General features: G+C 46.4%; 1 protein-coding gene across 1 annotated transcript in view; it reads right to left on the bottom strand.

The window, feature by feature from the left end:
* Positions 1-473: 473 nt before the first annotated feature.
* Positions 474-18,652, bottom strand: part of SHC2 (SHC adaptor protein 2) — an 80,768-nt gene continuing 62,589 nt past the window's right edge. The window contains 4 exon segments of the mRNA XM_087704993.1: positions 474-604; positions 3,641-3,948; positions 13,449-13,604; positions 17,725-17,791. Coding sequence (XP_087561119.1) covers positions 476-604; positions 3,641-3,948; positions 13,449-13,604; positions 17,725-17,791 — 660 coding nt within the window. The 3' untranslated portion in view covers positions 474-475.

Here is an 18,652-nt window from a genome sequence, read left to right as displayed (position 1 = left end):
GGTGGGAGAGGGGAAAGGGAAGGGGTAGAGGAAGGGGAGGGGGAAAGGGGAAAGAGAAGGGTAAAGGGGGAGGGGTGGGAGAGTGAAAAGGGAAGGGAGGGAGTGGGGAAAGGGAAAGGAAAGGGAAGGAAGAAATGCTTTAGAAATGCACCTTGGATGTTAGTCTTGGAGTAAATATAGAACCTTACACATAATCAATGCTAAGGACTAGCATCCTTTTGCGCTTGCAATCAACAGAATTAGTCTGCTCTCCTCTCCTTGACTTTTGCTTCCCAGAGAAGAAGGCAGAAGAAGGCATGGTCCCTTCTGAAGCCTCCCCCCATTGTCTCGGCCCTGCGGCCCTCCCTCCTCCTCCTCTCCCTCCTGCAAGGCCACTCTCACAGGCCCCTTGTTGCTTCTCCCCAACCTCCCCCCCCCCCTCTACACACACACCCCCGGCTGGAGTGATAAGGGCCGCAGGTGCCTACCGCAAACCTCATGGCTTCCATCTGACCACCTGCCGCAGGTGGAGTTCGCTCTCGGCAGCCACGATTGGCTGTTCGTTCTGCAGGTGATAATTGATGAGGTGGCTGATGCTTTCAAACAAGGCGTCCTTTGTTCTCACCTGCGTGGGAAACAGCAATGGTGGGAAAGGGCAACGGGGAGCTCCCGCCTTTCCCTTCCTTATCGGGAATCCAGATTTCAGCCAGTCCGTTGGATAAGCAGAACAAACAGACGAGAATGGACGTTGGCGGAGCCTGGGAAACCGGCCTTCCCGCACCATCGCCCTTCTACCCAGCTTGCCCTCGACTTACCACAGTCCGTTTAGCCACCGTTCAACAATGGTAAAAGTGTAAAGAGCCGTGGCGGCGCAGTGGTCGGAGTGCGGTACTGCAGGCTACTTCTGCTGACCGCCGGCTGCCTGCAATTTGGCAAATCGAATCTCACCAGGCTGAAGGTTGACTCAGCCTTCTGTCCTCCCGAGGTGGGTAAAACGAGGACCCAGATTGTTGGGGGCAAGAGGCTGACTCCGTAAACCGCTCAGAGAGGGCTGTGACATCACTGTGAAGCGGTATATAAGTCTAAGGGTGCTATTGCTAGAAGGAAGTTATGACCGTGTTTCACACTTAGGACTGCTGCTGCATCCTGCACGATCATGTGATCAAAATTCGGAGGCTTGGCAACTGACTCATATTTAGAATGGTTGCAAAGTCCCGGGGAGTGTGGGGGTGTCAGGTGATTCCCCTTTTGCGACCTGACGAGTATAGTCAACGGGGAAGCCAGATTCACTTAACAACCGGGCCATTAACTGGACAACTGCAGTGATTCATTTAACAACCATGCCATTAACTGAATAACTGCAGTGGTTCATTTAACAACCATGCCATTAACTAAATAACTGCAGCGGTTCATTTAACAACCGGGCCATTAACTGAACAACTGCAGTGGTTCATTTAACAACCATCCATTAACTGAATAACTGCAGTGGTTCATTTAACAACTGGGCCATTATTTGAATAACTGCAGTGATTCATTTAAGAACTGGGTCATTAACTGAACAACTGCAGTGATTCATTTAACAACCGTGCCATTAACTGAACAGCTGCAGTGGTTCATTTAACAATCACACCATTAACTGAACAACTGCAGTGATCCATTTAACAACTGGATCATTAACTGGACAAGTGCAGTGATTCACTTAACAACCGGGCCATTAACTGAACAACTGCAGTGATTCATTTAACAACCATGCCATTAACTAAATAACTGCAGTGGTTCATTTAACAACCGGGCCATTAACTGAACAACTGCAGTGATTCATTTAACAACCATGCCATTAACTAAATAACTGCAGTGGTTCATTTAACAACCGGGCCATTAACTGAACAACTGCAGTGATTCATTTAACAACCAAGCCATTAACTGAACAACTGCAGTGATCCATTGAACAACTGGATCATTAACTGGACAAGTGCAGTGATTCACTTAACAACCGGGCCATTAACTGAACAACTGCATTGATACATTTAACAACCGTGGCAAGGAAGGTCATAAAACGAGGCAAAATTGATTTAACAAATCTCTTGCTTAGCAATAGAAATGCTGGGCTCAATTGTGGTCGTAAGTCGAGGACTGCCTGTACTGGTGAGGAAAAATCTAAAATGTGCAATCGGTTTCCCTCAACCTTAACATCCAGTGCCAAAATGAGTAAAAATGACCCAACCTTGGAGAGGCTCATTATAAGCCCTGTGCGATGAATCATGCAGAGGGAGACAGGACAACCTCTCCATCTATTCATGGTGGCCTTTCAGCTTTCGCCATGTTTCCCAATTATTTTCACACGTTTCTTTCCTCTTTCTTTCTCACAGCCACACTTCCTGTTTGAGGAGTCAGTGCTGTGGGGTGGTGCCAGAGTCAGATCTTGCCTCACGGGGGGCACTTCAGCGGCAAGGAGGCAATTCATTCCACTCAGCAGTAATTAAAAGCAGCCTATTAACCGGCCCATCAACCAAGACTACCATAATCATCCTTTCCCCACCCCCCCACCCTGTTATTCTTCACAAATGTTGCCAGCTCATTTATCACTTCATCCCTCGCAATTGGAGGGAGGGGGGAGAGAGGGAGGGAGGATGGATGGATGGATGGATGGATAGAAGGAAGGAAGGAGAGGAAAAGTGATGAAGAGAAGAAAAGGAAGAAGGGAAGGGGGAAGAGAAATTAAAAGGGAAGGGGAAGGGAGTAAAGGGGAGGGGAGGATTGAAAAAGGATAGAACAGGAGAGGAAAGGATAAAAAGGAAGGGAAGGGAAGGATGGACAGAAAAGGAAAAGAAAAAGGGGAAAGAAAGGAAAAGGAAAAAAGAAAGGAAAGGAAAAGAAAGGATAAAAGGGAAGGAAAGGAAAGGAAAAGTTAAAAGGAAGGAAAGGAAAGGAAGGACAGGGAAGGAAAAGGAAAAAGGAAAGGAAAAGGAAAAAGGAAAGGAAAAGGAAAAAAGAAAGGAAAAGGAAAAAAGAAAGGAAAGCAAAAGAAAATAAAAAGGAAGGGAAGGAAGGACAGGAAAGGAAAGGAAAAGAAAGGAATAAAGGGAAGGGAAGGAAGGAAGGACAGGACAGGGAAGGAAAAGGAAAAAGGAAAGGAAAAAGGAAAAAGGAAAGGAAAAGGAAAAAAGAAAGGAAAGCAAAAGAAAGAAAAAAAGGAAGGGAAGGAAGGAAGGACAGGACAGGAAAGGAAAAAAGAAAAAGGAGAAGGAAAAAGGAGAAGGAAAGGGGAAAGGGGATGGGAGGAGAAAGGGAAGGGAAAGAAAGGAAGGGAAGTAAATAGAGAAGGAAGGGAAAAGGGGGGAAAAATCAGGATTAGGGTCTCCTTTTCCCTGCTGGTGGATTCTTCTAGTGCTGCACCCCAGAATGTTTTCAGGGGGATCAACTGACCAGCTGACAATCCTGATGATCATTCATCATCTGACTGATGTCCCACATTCACCCTTATTTTTGTTGCTTCCCAGCCTTCAAGAACGGCTGGGGCAAGTGAACTCCTTTGCAAAGCCCAGGACATCTAGAGAGCCTCGCTGCCTCATTTCCTTTTCTACGGCAAACAGAAGAACCTCCAGGCTGCCCATCTGGGCACCAGCCTCTCCAAACCCTGCTTTGGCTCCCGAGCACTTACCACTCCTTCAGGATCGACCAGGAGCAAATGTTTTGGCTGCCCGCTGTGCATCCCCGTCAGGACATATTGCCCGGGGTTAGTGATGCTGTCCCGGACTAAGAAATCGCCGTCCGTGTGCAGCAATTTCTCCGCATCCCGTCGGCTCATCTTGCCATGGTACCACAGTTCCTGCTTCAGCTGGTCTTCGGTGGGCGCAATGGGAGCCTTGCGGCTGGGCGGGCTGGGCCACTGGTCCTCCATTTGGAGCCCGCTCTGCACCCCGCAAGCTGACATGGACTCGTGGTGCTTCAGAGCATCTTCGAAAGGCCCTGGGATGGGGAGGGGAGAGGAAACATCAGCATCCCTCCTTCCCTATGCCTGGTTCTTATGTTTTATAGGCGAGAAACTGGGAAACTGGGAGTTGTAGCCTCGCCTTGGGTCAATTACTTTCTCTCAGCCCTGGGAAGGAGGCAACGGCAAACGGGTTCTGAAAAATCTTGCCCAGAAAACTTCAGACAGTTTGAAAATGGAAGGTTGGTTGGTTGGTTGGCAGAGGGAGAGAGAATAGATAGATAGATAGATAGATAGATAGATAGATAGATAGATAGATAGATAGATAGATAGATAGATAGATAGATAGATAGATATAGATGATAGATAGATAGATAATAGATAGATAGATAGATAGATAGATAGATAGATAGATAGATAGATAGATAGATAGATAGATAGATAGATAGATAGATAGATGATAGATGATAGATGATAGATGATAGATGATAGATAGATAGATAGATAGATAGATAGATAGATAGATAGATGATAGATGATAGATAGATGATAGATGATAGATGATAGATAGATAGATGATAGATAGATAGATAGATACATAGATATAGATAGATAGATAGATAGATAGATAGATAGATAGATAGATAGATAGATAGATGATAGATGATAGATAGATGATAGATAGATGATAGATGATAGATAGATGATAGATAGATAGATAGATAGATAGATAGATATAGATAGATAGATAGATAGATAGATAGATAGATAGATAGATAGATAGATAGATAGATAGATAGATAGATATAGATGATAGATAGATAGATAATAGATAGATAGATAGATAGATAGATAGATAGATAGATAGATAGATAGATATAGATGATAGATAGATAGATGATAGATAGATAGATAGATAGATAGATAGATAGATAGATAGATAGATAGATAGATGATAGATGATAGATGATAGATGATAGATAGATGATAGATGATAGATGATAGATAGATAGATGATAGATAGATAGATAGATACATAGATATAGATAGATAGATAGATAGATAGATAGATAGATAGATAGATAGATAGATAGATAGATAGATAGATAGATGATAGATGATAGATGATAGATAGATGATAGATAGATAGATAGATAGATAGATAGATAGATAGATACATAGATATAGATAGATAGATAGATAGATAGATAGATAGATAGATAGATAGATAGATGATAGATGATAGATAGATAGATGATAGATAGATGATAGATGATAGATGATAGATAGATAGATAATAGATAGATAGATAGATAGATAGATAGAGATAGATAGATAGATAGATAGATAGATAGATAGATAGATGATAGATGATAGATAGATAGATGATAGATAGATAGATAGATAGATAGATAGATAGATAGATAGATGATAGATGATAGATGATAGATGATAGATGATAGATAGATAATAGATAGATAGATAGATAGATAGATAGATAGATAGATAGATGATAGATGATAGATAGATGATAGATTGATAGATAGATAGATAGATAGATAGATAGATAGATAGATAGATAGATAGATAGATAGATAGATAGATAGATAGATAGATAGATAGGCAGGCAGGCAGGCAGGCAGGCAGGCAGGCAGGCAGGCAGGCAGGCAGGCAGGCAGGCAGGCAGGCAGGCAGGCAGGCAGGCAGGCAGGCAGGCAGGCAGGCAGGCAGACAGACAGACAGACGAACACATTTGGAAGGGACCTCGGAGACCTTCTAGTCCAACCCCTTGCTCAAGCAGGAGACAACATCTGGAGGCAAGTTGTTCCACTGATTAATTTTCTAACTGTCAGGAAATTTCTCCTTTTTTCCAGGTTGCTTCTCTCCTTGATTCGTTTCCATCTGTTGATTCTTGTCCTGCCCTCAGGAGCTTTGGAGAATAGCTTGATCTCCTCTCTTCTTTGTGGCAGCCCCTCAAATATTGGAACAACATCATGTCACCTCTAGTCCTTCTTTTCACTAGACTAGACATACCCAATTCCTGCAACTGTTCTTCATATGTTTAACCCTCAGCCTCCTTATCATCTTTTTTGCTCTTCTCTACATTCTTTCTATTGTCTCAACACATTTTTAATATTGTGTTATGATAGGTAGAGATAGATAGATAGATAGATAGATAGATAGATAGATAGATAGATAGATAGATAGATAGATAGAGATAGATGATAGATAGATTGAGATAGATGATAGATATAGATAGATGAGAGAGAGAGAGAGAGAGAGAGAGAGGTGGGTGGATGGGTGGGTGGATGGATGGATGGATGGACGGACAGATAGATAGATGGTTGGATGGATGGATGAAAGAGATGGATGGATGGATGGATGGATGGATGGATGGATGGATGGATGGATGGATGGATGGATGAAAGAGATGGGTGGGTGGGTGGATGGACAGATAGATAGATATTGGTGGATAAATGGATGGATAGATAGATAGATGATAGATAGATAGATGATAGATAGATAGATAGATAGATAGATAGATAGATAGATAGATAGATAGATAGATAGATAGATAGATAGATATGGATGGACAGATGGATGGATGGATGAAGAGAGAGATATCAAAGAGATGTATGGATGGGATGGGTGGATGGGAGATAAATTGATTGATTGATTTATCTTTTTAAAAAAATCATTAAAGAAATTTTAAGAGAATTCCAACAATACAAATGTTGAAAACATAAAGAAAAGCAACAGGAAAGGGGGAGAAAAGGATGCAAAGAAAAAGAGAGATAAGAAAAAGGAAGAAAAGTTATAAACGAGTAGCTTCTGCTCTTCTTAACAGCAATTACTAATACAATTTATTGTTTTACCTTCTCTAGGGTTACATCATAATTTTCTTCTTTCCATATTCTACCCTTTCTAATCATCAAACCAATAAATCTTTTTTTTTTCTTTTTTCAGTAAAAAGCCCATTGGGGATTTCCATTCAGGCCAAATGCTTATTCAGTTTTGAGAGCTTCAGTTGTGCGTAGAAATGATGAGGATTGAAAGTGTGGATGGAACACATTTTCATCCGTACACCTCTCAGAGCACTTTGGTTATTGATAAATGTGCCAATTATCTAACTCGGCTGCAGAATAAACAAATAAAACTAGTAACCAACAGGGAAGGAAGAAAAGGAAAAAATTCACAGATCAAACCAAGAACATAGCAGAAAAATTGTAGCAAAACAATAGGAAATAAAAAGGAGCAATTAGTTTTAATTGCTGCGAGCCATCCAGAGCAACTAAGATGATTAAGGGCCTGGAGACAAAAAACATTTGAAGAACAGTGGCAGGAACTGGGTGCAGCTGGTCAAGGGAAAAGAAGGACCAGGGATGACATGATAGCAATGTTACAATATTTGAGGGGCTGCCACAAAGAAGAGGAGGGGGGTCCAGCTGATTTTTCAAAGCACCAAAAGGCAAGAGAAGAAACAATGGATGTAAACCTGGAATGAAGAAGAAACTTCCTAACAGTGAGAACAATTAACCAGTGGAAGGACTTGCCTTCAGACATTGTGGGTGCTTCATCACTGGAGGTTTTAAAGAAGAAACTGGACAGTCACTTGTCTGAAATGATATAGGGCCTCCTGCTTGAGCAGGGGGCTGGACTCTAGAACAGGGCTGACCAACCTTTTGGATCTCAGGGACCGCTAAATTCATAATTGTAAACCCCGCGGACCACTAATATGATCTCCCTAATCACCGGCTGGGTGGGTGTGGCTAGGTGGTCATGTGACTGGGTGGGTGTCGCCAACTTAATGTCACTCACGTTGGGGGGCACCTCGCCAGCCTTGACTCGCCCCTCCCCTCCCAACCACTCCTCGGCTGCCGGCCCAGGCTCCTTAGGGCCCCAACAGGAAGCAGTTGCTGGAGCTAAGCAGCCCCCATGAGAAAGAGTTGGCGAAACGGCTCAGTTCAAATTGGATCTGTCCAAGAAGGAGGCTCAGCCGAAGCACCTCACTGAGGACTAGGATCATAGGCTTTCCAAGCAGAGGGAAGACCTGCGGGAGTACAAGGCCAGGTACCGGCACCTAGAGGCTCAGCGGGCTGATAGTTCCAGGCCATGATGCAGTCCCACTGGAACGAGGCCCTCCAGCTCTTCGCCACTAGGGGTGCTTCCCTCCCGCCTTTGCCCAAAGCCCCCCACCTGAAGCAGACCCCAAGTCGGAATTTCTGCCCCCCTCCTATCCATACAAAAAGACCCCAAAGGGGGAGACTCTCTGCAGCAACGCAAGCATTTATTGCACATATCCTGCCCAGGGGGCGTAATTTGACGACCCCTGATTTAGTGCAATATAAAAAATGCAAATAATTTTTCTGCGGACCACCGAAATTTTCTCATTGGTGACGGCTGCTCTAGAAGACCTCCAAGGTCCCTTCCAGCTCTATTCTGATTGATTGAGAAATTGAGCAAGCCTGTCCGAACAGGAATCCAGTATGAATGCTTTTCTCTGTCCTATTAGCTCTGTCCATGGTCCTGAATCCACATGGGCAGGCTTTGTTCCTGATCACAAGTATGGCATTCCCATCCATCTTTACCTGAACTTACCTGCAAGGCTAATTCAAATCCTCTGCCTTTCTTCCCAACAAACAGACCTGGAGATCTGGTAGTAACAACACATGATCTTTATTCTATCCTTCTGTGAATGCAGTCCTAGGCTTTTTTTTTGGCAGCTGCAGCACACTGCTCGATCATATTTAAGAGGCTGTCCACCAGATCACGACTCCCAGATTCTCTGTGCCTCTTTGTTGGAGAGAAAGTCAGAGGATTTTAATTGGATTGGCAAATGAGTTCAGGTAAAGATGGTGGGACACCGTGGCTCAGTCGCTGAGCCTGTCGATCAGAAAGGTCGGCAGTTCGGCGGTTTGAATCCCTAGCGCCGCGTAACAGAGTGAGCTCCCATTACTTGTCCCAGCTTCTGCCAACCTAGTATTTCAAAAGCATGTAAAAATGCAAGTAGAAAAATAGGGACCACCTTTGGTGGGAAGGTAACAGCGTTCCGTGTGCCTTTGGCATTAAGTCATGCCGACCACATGACCACGGAGACGTCTTTGGACAGTGCTGGCTCTTCGGCTTTGAAACGGAGATGAACACCGCCCCCTAGAGTCAGGAACAACTAGCATATGTGTGCGGGGGGAGGGGGCTTTACCTTAAAGATGGTTGGGAATGCTTAGTTGTGATCAGAAGCGAAGCCTGCCAATGGAGATTCAGGACCATGAACACAGCTAATAGAATTAGAGTTCGTAACACTTTATAAGCCCTCAATAAGATCACACTTGGAATATGGCATCCACTTTTGATCACCACAATATATATAAAAAAAGATGTGGAGACTCTGGAAAGAGTGCAGAGAAGAGCAACAAAGATGATTAGAGGTCTGAAGGCTAAAACATATGACGAACGGTTGCAGGAACTGAGTATGTATAGTTTAATGAAAATAAGGACTATGGGTGACATGATAGCAATATAACAACTGTTGAAGAGCTGCAACAAAGAGGGGGGGGGGGTCAACCAACAGCACCTGAAGGCAGGAAGAGAAGCAATGGGTGGAAACCAATGAAGGGGAAAAGCAATCTAGAACTAAAGAAAAATTCCTTGACAGTGAGAACAATTAATCAGTGGAGAGACTTGGCTCCAGAAGTTGTGGTTGCTTCATCACTGGAGCTTTTTAAGAAGAGATTGGACAGCCATTTGTCTGAAATGGTGTATGATCTCCTGCTTGAGCAAGAGGTTGGACTAGACCTCCAAAGGGCCTTCCAACTCCGCTATTCAGTTAAGAAATTATGCAGAAATTATGCACAATAGGGGAAATGTATTTAAGTATTTTAAGCCAGTGGTCTCCAACCTTGTCAACTTTAAGACCTGTGGACTTCAACTCCCAGAGTTCCTCAGCCAGCAAAGCTGGCTGAGGAACTCTGGGAGTTGAAGTCCACAGGTCTTAAAGTTGACAAGGTTGGAGACCACTGTTTTAAGCTACTCAATAGGGTTCTTCAAGCTGTAAACTTGGGAAGAGGTTGAGCCAGTGTGTGTCAACCTTGGCTACTTTAAAACAGCGGTCACCAATGGTTGGTCCGTGGACCACTGGTGGTCCATGAGAAAATTTTGGTGGTCCGCAGAAAAAATTATTTGCATTTGTTATATTGCACTAAATCAGGGGTCCTCAAACTACGACCAATGGGATGGATACATGCAATGAACGCTTGGGTTGCTGCAGAGAGTCTCCCCCTTCGGGGTCTTTTTGTGCAGGTGGGAGGGGGGAAGAAATTCCAACTTGAGCTCTGCTTCAATCTCCTGGTGGGGGGCTTTGGGTGACGGCTGGAAGGAAGTCCCACTGATGGAGAAGAGCTGGAGGGCTTTGTTCCAGTGGGACTGCATCATGGCCTGCTCATTTATCACTTCATCTCTCGCAATTGGGGGGAGGGGGGAGGGAGGGAGGATGGATGGATGGATGAATGGATAGATGGATGGAAGGAAGGAAGGAGAAGAGAGGGAAAGCAATGAAGAGAAGAAAAGGAAGAAGGGAAGGGGGAAGAGAAATTAAAAGGGAAGGGGAAGGGAGTAAAGGGGAGGAGAGGATTGAAAAAGGACAGGACAGGACAGGAAACGAAAGGATAAAAAGGAAGGGAAGGGAAGGAAGGACAGGAAAGGAAAAGGAAAAAGGAAAGGAAAAAAGAAAAAAGAAAGGAAAAGAAAGGATAAAAAGGAAGGGAAGGAAGGAACTAGCTGACCATCTCAGCACACTGAGTCTCCAGGCGCCGGTACCTGGCCTTGAACTCCTGCAGAACCAACAACTGCTTCCTATTGGACCCCTAAGGAGCCCGGGTGGCGAGACAAGGAGTGGCTGGAAGGGCGAGTAGAGGCTGGCACATGAGTGACATTGAATTGGCCACACCCACCCAGTCACATGACCACCTTGCCACACCCACCCAGCCGGTCATTAGGCAGATCGTATTAGCAGTCCACGGGGTTTTTAAATTATGAATTTAATGGTCCCTGAGGTCCAAAAGGTTGGTGACCCCTGCTTTAAAATGTCTGGAGTTCAACGCCCAGAATTGGCTGGAGAATTCTGGGAGCTTAAGTCGTGACATCTTAAAGTGGTTGAAAACTCTGGGTTGGACGTGGGATTTGAGTATAGAGTCCAACTCTTTCTGATTGCCTCACCCAGTCCGGGTTCCATTCTCCCTTGAAATTGGATGAGGAACTTTGCCCAGTGAAATGAATTTTCCCTCCTGCCCTCATCACTCTTACTCAACTTCTCCAAATTTCATGATTATTTTTCCGGATGCTCCCCTTCAAGCAACTGGAGCCTCATTTTGAAGTACAAGGTATTAACAGCATTATTATTCTGTGTTCCAGAAGGGAGCTTCATCCTCCTGGCATTGGCACTGACAGCAGTGGCAAATGTAATTTTAATTAGATTCTTATCCTGCCTTTATTACTTTATAAGTAACTCAAGGTGGCGAATATACCTAATATTCCTTCTTCCTGTTTTACCCGGCAACAACAACCCTGGGAAGCGGATTCAGCTGGGAGAGAGGGCCTAGCTCAAAGTCACTCAGCCAACTTCCATGCCTAAAGTGGGACTAGAACTCACCATTTACTGGTGTTTCGCCCAAATCCTCCAGCTGGCTTTCATGCCTAAGGCGGGATTAGAACTCACAGTCTCCTGGTGATTGGTTCAAATCCTCCAGCTGACATTCATGCCTAAGGCGGGACTAGAACTCACAGTCTCCTGGTGATTGGTCCAAATCCTCCAGCTGGCTTTCATGCCTAAGGCGGGACTAGAACTAACAGTCTCCTGGTGATTGGTTCAAATCCTCCAGCTGACATTCATGCCTAAGGCGGGACTAGAACTCACAGTCTCCTGGTGATTGGTCCAAATCCTCCAGCTGGCTTTCATGCCTAAGGCGGGACTAGAACTAACAGTCTCCTGGTGATTGGTCCAAATCCTCCAGCTGGCTTTTATGCCTAAGGCGGGACTAGAACTAACAGTCTCCTGGTGATTGGTTCAAATCCTCCAGCTGGCTTTTATGCCTAAGGCGGGACTAGAACTCACAGTCTCCTGGAGATTTGTTCAAATCCTCCAGCTGGCTTTCATGCCTAAGGCGGGACTAGAAATCACAGTCTCCTGGTGATTGGTTCAAATCCTCCAACTGGCTTTCATGCCTAAGGCGGGACTAGAACTAACAGTCTCCTGGTGATTGGTTCAAATCCTCCAGCTGACATTCATGCCTAAGGCGGGACTAGAACTCACAGTCTCCTGCTGATTGGTTCAAATCCTCCAACTGGCTTTCATGCCTAAGGCGGGACTAGAACTAACAGTCTCCTGGTGATTGGTCCAAATCCTCCAGCTGGCTTTTATGCCTAAGGCGGGACTAGAACTAACAGTCTCCTGGTGATTGGTTCAAATCCTCCAGCTGGCTTTCATGCCTAAGGCGGGACTAGAACTCACAGTCTCCTGCTGATTGGTTCAAATCCTCCAACTGGCTTTCATGCCTAAGGCGGGACTAGAACTCACAGTCTCCTGGTGATTGGTTCAAATCCTCCAACTGGCTTTCATGCCTAAGGCGGGACTAGAACTCACAGTCTCCTGCTGATTGGTTCAAATCCTCCAACTGGCTTTCATGCCTAAGGCGGGACTAGAACTTACAGTCTCCTGGTGATTGGTTCAAATCCTCCAGCTGTCTTTCATGCCTAAGGCGGGACTAGAACTCACAGTCTCCTGGTGATTGGTTCAAATCCTCCAGCGGGCTTTCATGCCTAAAGCGGGACTAGAAATCACAATCTCCTGGTGATTGGTTCAAATCCTCCAGCTGGCTTTCATGCCTAAGGCGGGACTAGAACTCACAGTCTCCTGCTGATTGGTTCAAATCCTCCAGCTGGCTTTCATGCCTAAGGCGGGACTAGAACTCACAGTCTCCTGCTGATTGGTTCAAATCCTCCAACTGGCTTTCATGCCTAAGGCGGGACTAGAACTAACAGTCTCCTGGTGATTGGTTCAAAACCTCCAGCTGGCTTTCATGCCTAAGGTGGGACTAGAACTCACAGTCTCCTGGTGATTGGTTCAAATCCTCCAGCGGGCTTTCATGCCTAAAGCGGGACTAGAAATCACAATCTCCTGGTGATTGGTTCAAATCCTCCAGCTGGCTTTCATGCCTAAGGCGGGACTAGAACTCACAGTCTCCTGCTGATTGGTTCAAATCCTCCAGCTGGCTTTCATGCCTAAGGCGGGACTAGAACTCACAGTCTCCTGCTGATTGGCCTCAAATCCTCCAACTGGCTTTCATGCGTAAGCCAGGACTAGAACTCACAGTCTCCTGGTGATTGGCCTAAAGTCACCCAGACGGCTTTCACGCCTAAGACAAGACTAGAACTCACAGTCTCTTGGTTTCTAGTTCAGCGCCTTCACTGCTAGGCCAAACTGGCTCTAGAACCAGTCCCAGCCGAAATCCTTCCCCAGCTTTCCCCATAAGACCCCTTCTCTTACGCATATCGAAAAGGTCTTTGGGAGGGCTCTCATCCGGTTTCCCAACGTTGGCCTCCCAGCTGTTGAAGTTTTCGGTGTTGACATACATGTGCTGTTCGTAATCTTGAGAGCCCAAAGGTTTACTGTCTGCCTGAACGTAGCCGTCACAGCATTGACCTGAAAGACAGAACAGCATCGTTATATCTAGAACTAAGGAGAAAACTTCCTGACAGTGAGAACAATTAACCAGTGGAACTGCTTTGCCTCCAGAATTTGTGAATGCTCCAACACTGGAGGTTTTTAAGAAGAGATTGGACAGCCAATTGTCTGAAATGGTATAGGGTTTCGTCCCTAGGCAGGGGGTTGGACTAGAAGACCTCCAAGGTCCCTTCCAACTCTGCTACTCTATTCTACTCTACTGTAGAGATGTGGAGACTCTAGAAAGAGTGCAGAGAAGAGCAACAAAGATGATGAGGGGACTGGAGGCTAAAACATATGAAGAACGGTTGCAGGAACTGGGTAGGTCTAGTTTAATGAAAAGAAGGACTAGGGGAGAAATGATAGCAGTCTTCCAATATCTCAGGGGTTGCCACAAAGAAGAGGGAGCCAAGCTATTCTCCAAGGCATCTGAGGGCAGAACAAGAAACAATGGATGGAAATTTATCAAGGAGAGAAGCAACTTAGAACTAAGGAGAAATTTCCTGACAGAACAATCAATCAGTGGAACAGAAATTGCCTCCAGAAGTTGTGAATGCCCCAACACTGGAAGTTTTTGAGAAGAGGCCACACAACCATTTGTCTGAAATGGTATAGGGCCGCGATGGCGAAGTGCCACAGGTGCCACGCAGAGCCCCCTCTGTGGGCACATGAGCCGTTGCCCAGCTCAGTTCCATCACGCATGCACCTGTGTCCAGCTAGTCAGCTGATTTGGGGGGCTCTGCTATACATGAGCGGGGGGGGGCAAACGTGGGATATCTGTGTGCATGCATGGGGGTGGGGGTTGTGTGCACATGCACGGTGGGGGGGCAGCCCATTTTTTGCTCCCAGGAGGCTGCAGGGAGGCCTACTAGGCCCAAAACGGGGCAGGGGTGTGTGTGGTGCAGCTCCCCTGGAGGCTGCAGGGAGGCCCAAAATGGGTCGTGGGGTGGGGGTGGGCGCTTGCACATTCCATTATGGGTGCAGTCGCACGGAGACGCTTTTGGCACGCAACAACAAAAAGGTTAGCCATCACTTGTCTAAGGTTTCCTGCCTAAGCAAGGGTTGGACTAGAAGACCTCCAGGGTCCCTCCCAACTCTGTTATTCTGCTCATATCCATCATTTGAGTTACATTCTGTTTCCCTCATTTACACCCTTCAATTCCTTCTGTCCCGTTTCCCAAATCAGCCTGCATCTTCTAACGCTTGGGAAAGAAAAGAAAAAAAATCGGTCCTGTGTTTACATTTGCTACACATGTTCTAGCTTTGGCCTATACGGGTAGTCCTCGACTTACAACAGTTCATTTAGTGTCCTGTTCTGACCCCCTCCTCCGCCCAGTAACGAATGCCGAGACAAGCTTAACTGGAATGTACTTTAATAGCAAGAAAGCAAAACCTCGGTGGCTGAAAGCCAATCATAACAAACAGATAAGGACCTTGGCAGCAACTCAGACAAGCATTGGCAGCAATCCAGCCTGCCAAGCTAGTTACAAAAGTTATCCAACTTTTAGTCAATGCGTTGACTTCTGCAAGAGGGGCGTGTGCACAAGCAGTCCTTTTTATAGTCTGGAGAGGAGCCTAATGACCACCAGCTGAGTGCAATTACCTCCTGTACTTGCGCAACTGTTCCTGATGCCTATTAGCTCTTTGATTCTGGGCATCCAGGAACAACTCACTGCTGGCTTCCGGATCACTCTCCCTTGTCTCCTCCCCACTGGTCCAAGGCTCAGGCACCACCTGGTGGCCAACCAGCCTCTCTGCGCCCTGCTCGGAGTCGAAACCCTTGAGAGGGTCCTCCACATCCTCCAGAGCCGACTCATAGGGCCCCTCGCTGTCGGGAGTCTGGTGGCAGCTCCAACGGCTCCTGCTGGGCCACAACAGTGACCATTCAAAGTTACAACGGCCCTGGGGGGAAAACCGACTGATGACCGTGTTTTACACTCGCAACCTTTGTAGCATCCCCATGGTCACATGATCAAAATCCGGATGCTGGGACAACTGATTCATATTTATGACGGTTGCAGTGTCCCAGGGTCACGCGATCCCCTTTTGCCACCTTCGGACAAGCAAAGCTATGGCCAGATGCGGGATTCACTTAACAACGAGGTTGCTCACTTATCAACTGCAGTGATTCACTTAACAAATGTGGCAAGAAAAGTCGTAAAATGGGGCAAAACCTACTTAATATTTTTTTTTTTTTACTTAAGATAAATTTTGGGCTCAATTGTGGTGGTTTGTCCCGGACTACCTGTACATATTTGTGGAAGTTCTTCTCCAATATAATTCTGTTTCCTATCATTTTTTTCTTCAAAGAATGTATTTTTGAACAGAGGGAGGGAACATCATAACCCCCCACCTGCCCCCCAAATGCCAAATAGCGAAAGTTCCAGTCCTTATCTTGATTTGAGAATTTATTGTGAATTAATTAAGTGTGTAGGAACTAAATTGCATCTCCCTTTTCCTTATTTCCATCTGTTTCAGAAGTTTGGGACCCTACTTTTCTATCCAAAGCAACACTCCTTGAGAGGAAGCCAGCTTGCAGCAGCTGGCAAAAATACGAAACCAAAACTTTTTTAAATATCTATATATCCGTACATCCATGGCTGCACCTGAAGCTCAGAATATAATTGGCAGGTATTTTTTTAAAGCCAAAACTATACCACGAATAGCAAGAAAGTGGGAGGGAGGTAAGGAATCAAGAGAAACTCAACAGTTGGAGAATAAAACAATTAAAAACGCAGAGAAGGAGACTTGAGCATCTTGAAAAGAATCTGGGTAAACTCACAAGATTTGTTTTTCTCGCCATGTACACAGGGATGGGATTGAAAAGTTTTAGCAACCGTTTCTCTGCCTGGTTGATGGGTGGGCGGGGCCATGGGGTGTGTAGCCTACTTGCTTTTTGCACCATGGCCCGCAGGGTGGGGGGTATTTCATCCTCCCCAGGCTTCAGAGGCTTTCCTCGAGCCTCCGGGACGGCGAAAACTGCTTCCCCCTGGTCTCCGGAGGCCAGAAACAGGCCCGTTTCCGGACTTCTGGAACTTCCGGGAGGCCTGTTTTTCAAACTCCCAGAGCCTCCGCACGGGCCTGGCATCCAAAACAGGCTGCATGGAGACTCCTGGGAGGAGAGGGGTGGGAGTGGCCAGCCAGTCCTTCCAATTACTGATTCAGCGAACCAGATGCAAAATTAGCATCTAGTTCATCCGAACCGGGTATTCTGGGAGTTGAAATCCACACATCTTAAAATGGCTACAGTTGAAAATAAAACACTGCTCTAGAGACTCCCTTCCTAGATAAGCGCCTTAAAAAAAGCAACCCCTGATTTATTTTTTTAAAGATCTTTGCCTAATTCACTTTGTGCTAGATATCTCCTAGTACAGTGATGGCAAACCTTTTAGGCACAGAATACCCAAAGTGGAAGATGCGCATGCGCCAGAAACCTGATGACTGGCTGGGGCAACGGTGCACGTGCCCACAGAGAGGGCTCTGCATGCCACCTCTGGCACGCGTGCCATAGGTTCGCCATCCCTCTCCCAGTATCATAAATACAGCGGAGCGTGGTGGCTCCTGTAGCGAAGATGCTGGATTGGAGTTAGCAAGCCCGCGTTTGAGACCCGAGGGCAGCCAAGTGGCGGGAGCGAGCTCCCATCATTCACTCCAGTTCCCTGACGGGGCAGTGGTGGGTTCCGGATCCCGTTGCAACCGGTACACTGCGCACGGGGGCCAGGCATCCGAGTCGGGCACGGGCGCTGCGCAAACATGCGCATGCCACTGCCCTGCGACACCCAGCTGCTCGGCAGTGGTCACACAGGCGCCGCACGCTGTGGACACATGGGCAATTGGCCGGTCGCATTATAAACAGCTATGGAATGCGGGCGGGCCAAGCGAGCCGCCGTATTGATACAGTGGCCGCTGCTCCTGACTACTACCGGTATGCCCGTACCGGGCCGTACCTCCTGAAACCCACCACTGTAACAAAGACATAAAAGGAGTTCCCACAGGCGTCCCTCGAGGAATAGTGATGTCACAGGCTCATCCTTTCAACCCAGAAGTGGCTTAAACAGTGCCTCCAACATGAACGAGATATGATAAATATAGAAATTACCAGAAAGATCAGCATCCCAGTTCAGGTTTGAGTGACTGCTGGGCTCCCTTCTGGCTGAAGCCCCGACCTGCGGATTGGAAAGAAATGGAATTATATTGGCTCACAGGAGCAAAGGTGAGAAGTTGCCTTTTCATGAGATGAAGGTGCTTTCATTTTTTTTCCAAGAGGGAGCTGGACTTTCTCGTTTTTCTTTGAAGATGTTTCACTTCTCGTTCGAGAAGCTTCTTTGGATCTGACTTGAATGGTGGAGAACGGAAGGAGTTATATTCTTTGCAGTCACCTCGTCCTCAGCAGTCTCTCTGAGGACTGTCCTTTGAGCAGTTCAGAAGTCAGAGCACAGATAAACCCAAGGGTGGGCTGCTGGGGGTTCGCAGGGGTTTGGGAGAATCTCTAGCTAAGATTCTGTGCAGTTCAGAGAACCCATAAATCCACTCCTGGCTGGCCTCGCCCACCCTACCACTCCCCTCCCAGGAGTCTCCTTGCAGCCCGTTTTGGAAGCAGGTAAGTGCAGGATGCACACAGAAGCTCGGGGAGGCCAGAAACGGGCCTATTTCCAGCCTCCAGAGGGCCTCCGCAGCCTATGAGAGCCGAGGTGGTGCAGTGGTTAGGGTGCAGTACTGCAGGCCACTTCAGATGACTGTTATCTGCAGTTCAGCGGTTCTAATCCCACCGGCTCAAGGTTGACTCAGCCTTCCATCCTTCCGAGGTGGGTGAAATGAGGACCCAGACTGTGGGGGCGATATGCTGACTCTGTAAACCGCTTAGAGAGGGCTGAAAGCCCTATGAAGCGGTATATAAGTCTAACTGCTATTGCTATTGCTATAGCTATGGGGAAGCCATTTTTGCCTTCTCGGAGGCTCGACGAAAACCTCTGGAGCCCCAGGGAACACAAAAATGTCCCCCCACTGTGGTGCAGGAGGCCGACTAG

The sequence above is a fragment of the Thamnophis sirtalis genome, unplaced genomic scaffold (genome assembly GCF_051295495.1).
Source record: "Thamnophis sirtalis isolate CommonGarterSnake01/CBP01778 unplaced genomic scaffold, rThaSir2_p1.2 scaffold_1, whole genome shotgun sequence".
NCBI classification, from domain to species: Eukaryota; Metazoa; Chordata; class Lepidosauria; order Squamata; family Natricidae; genus Thamnophis; species Thamnophis sirtalis.
The sequence above is the reverse complement of the archived record's forward strand: the minus strand, read 5'-3'. Positions and strand labels throughout refer to the sequence as shown.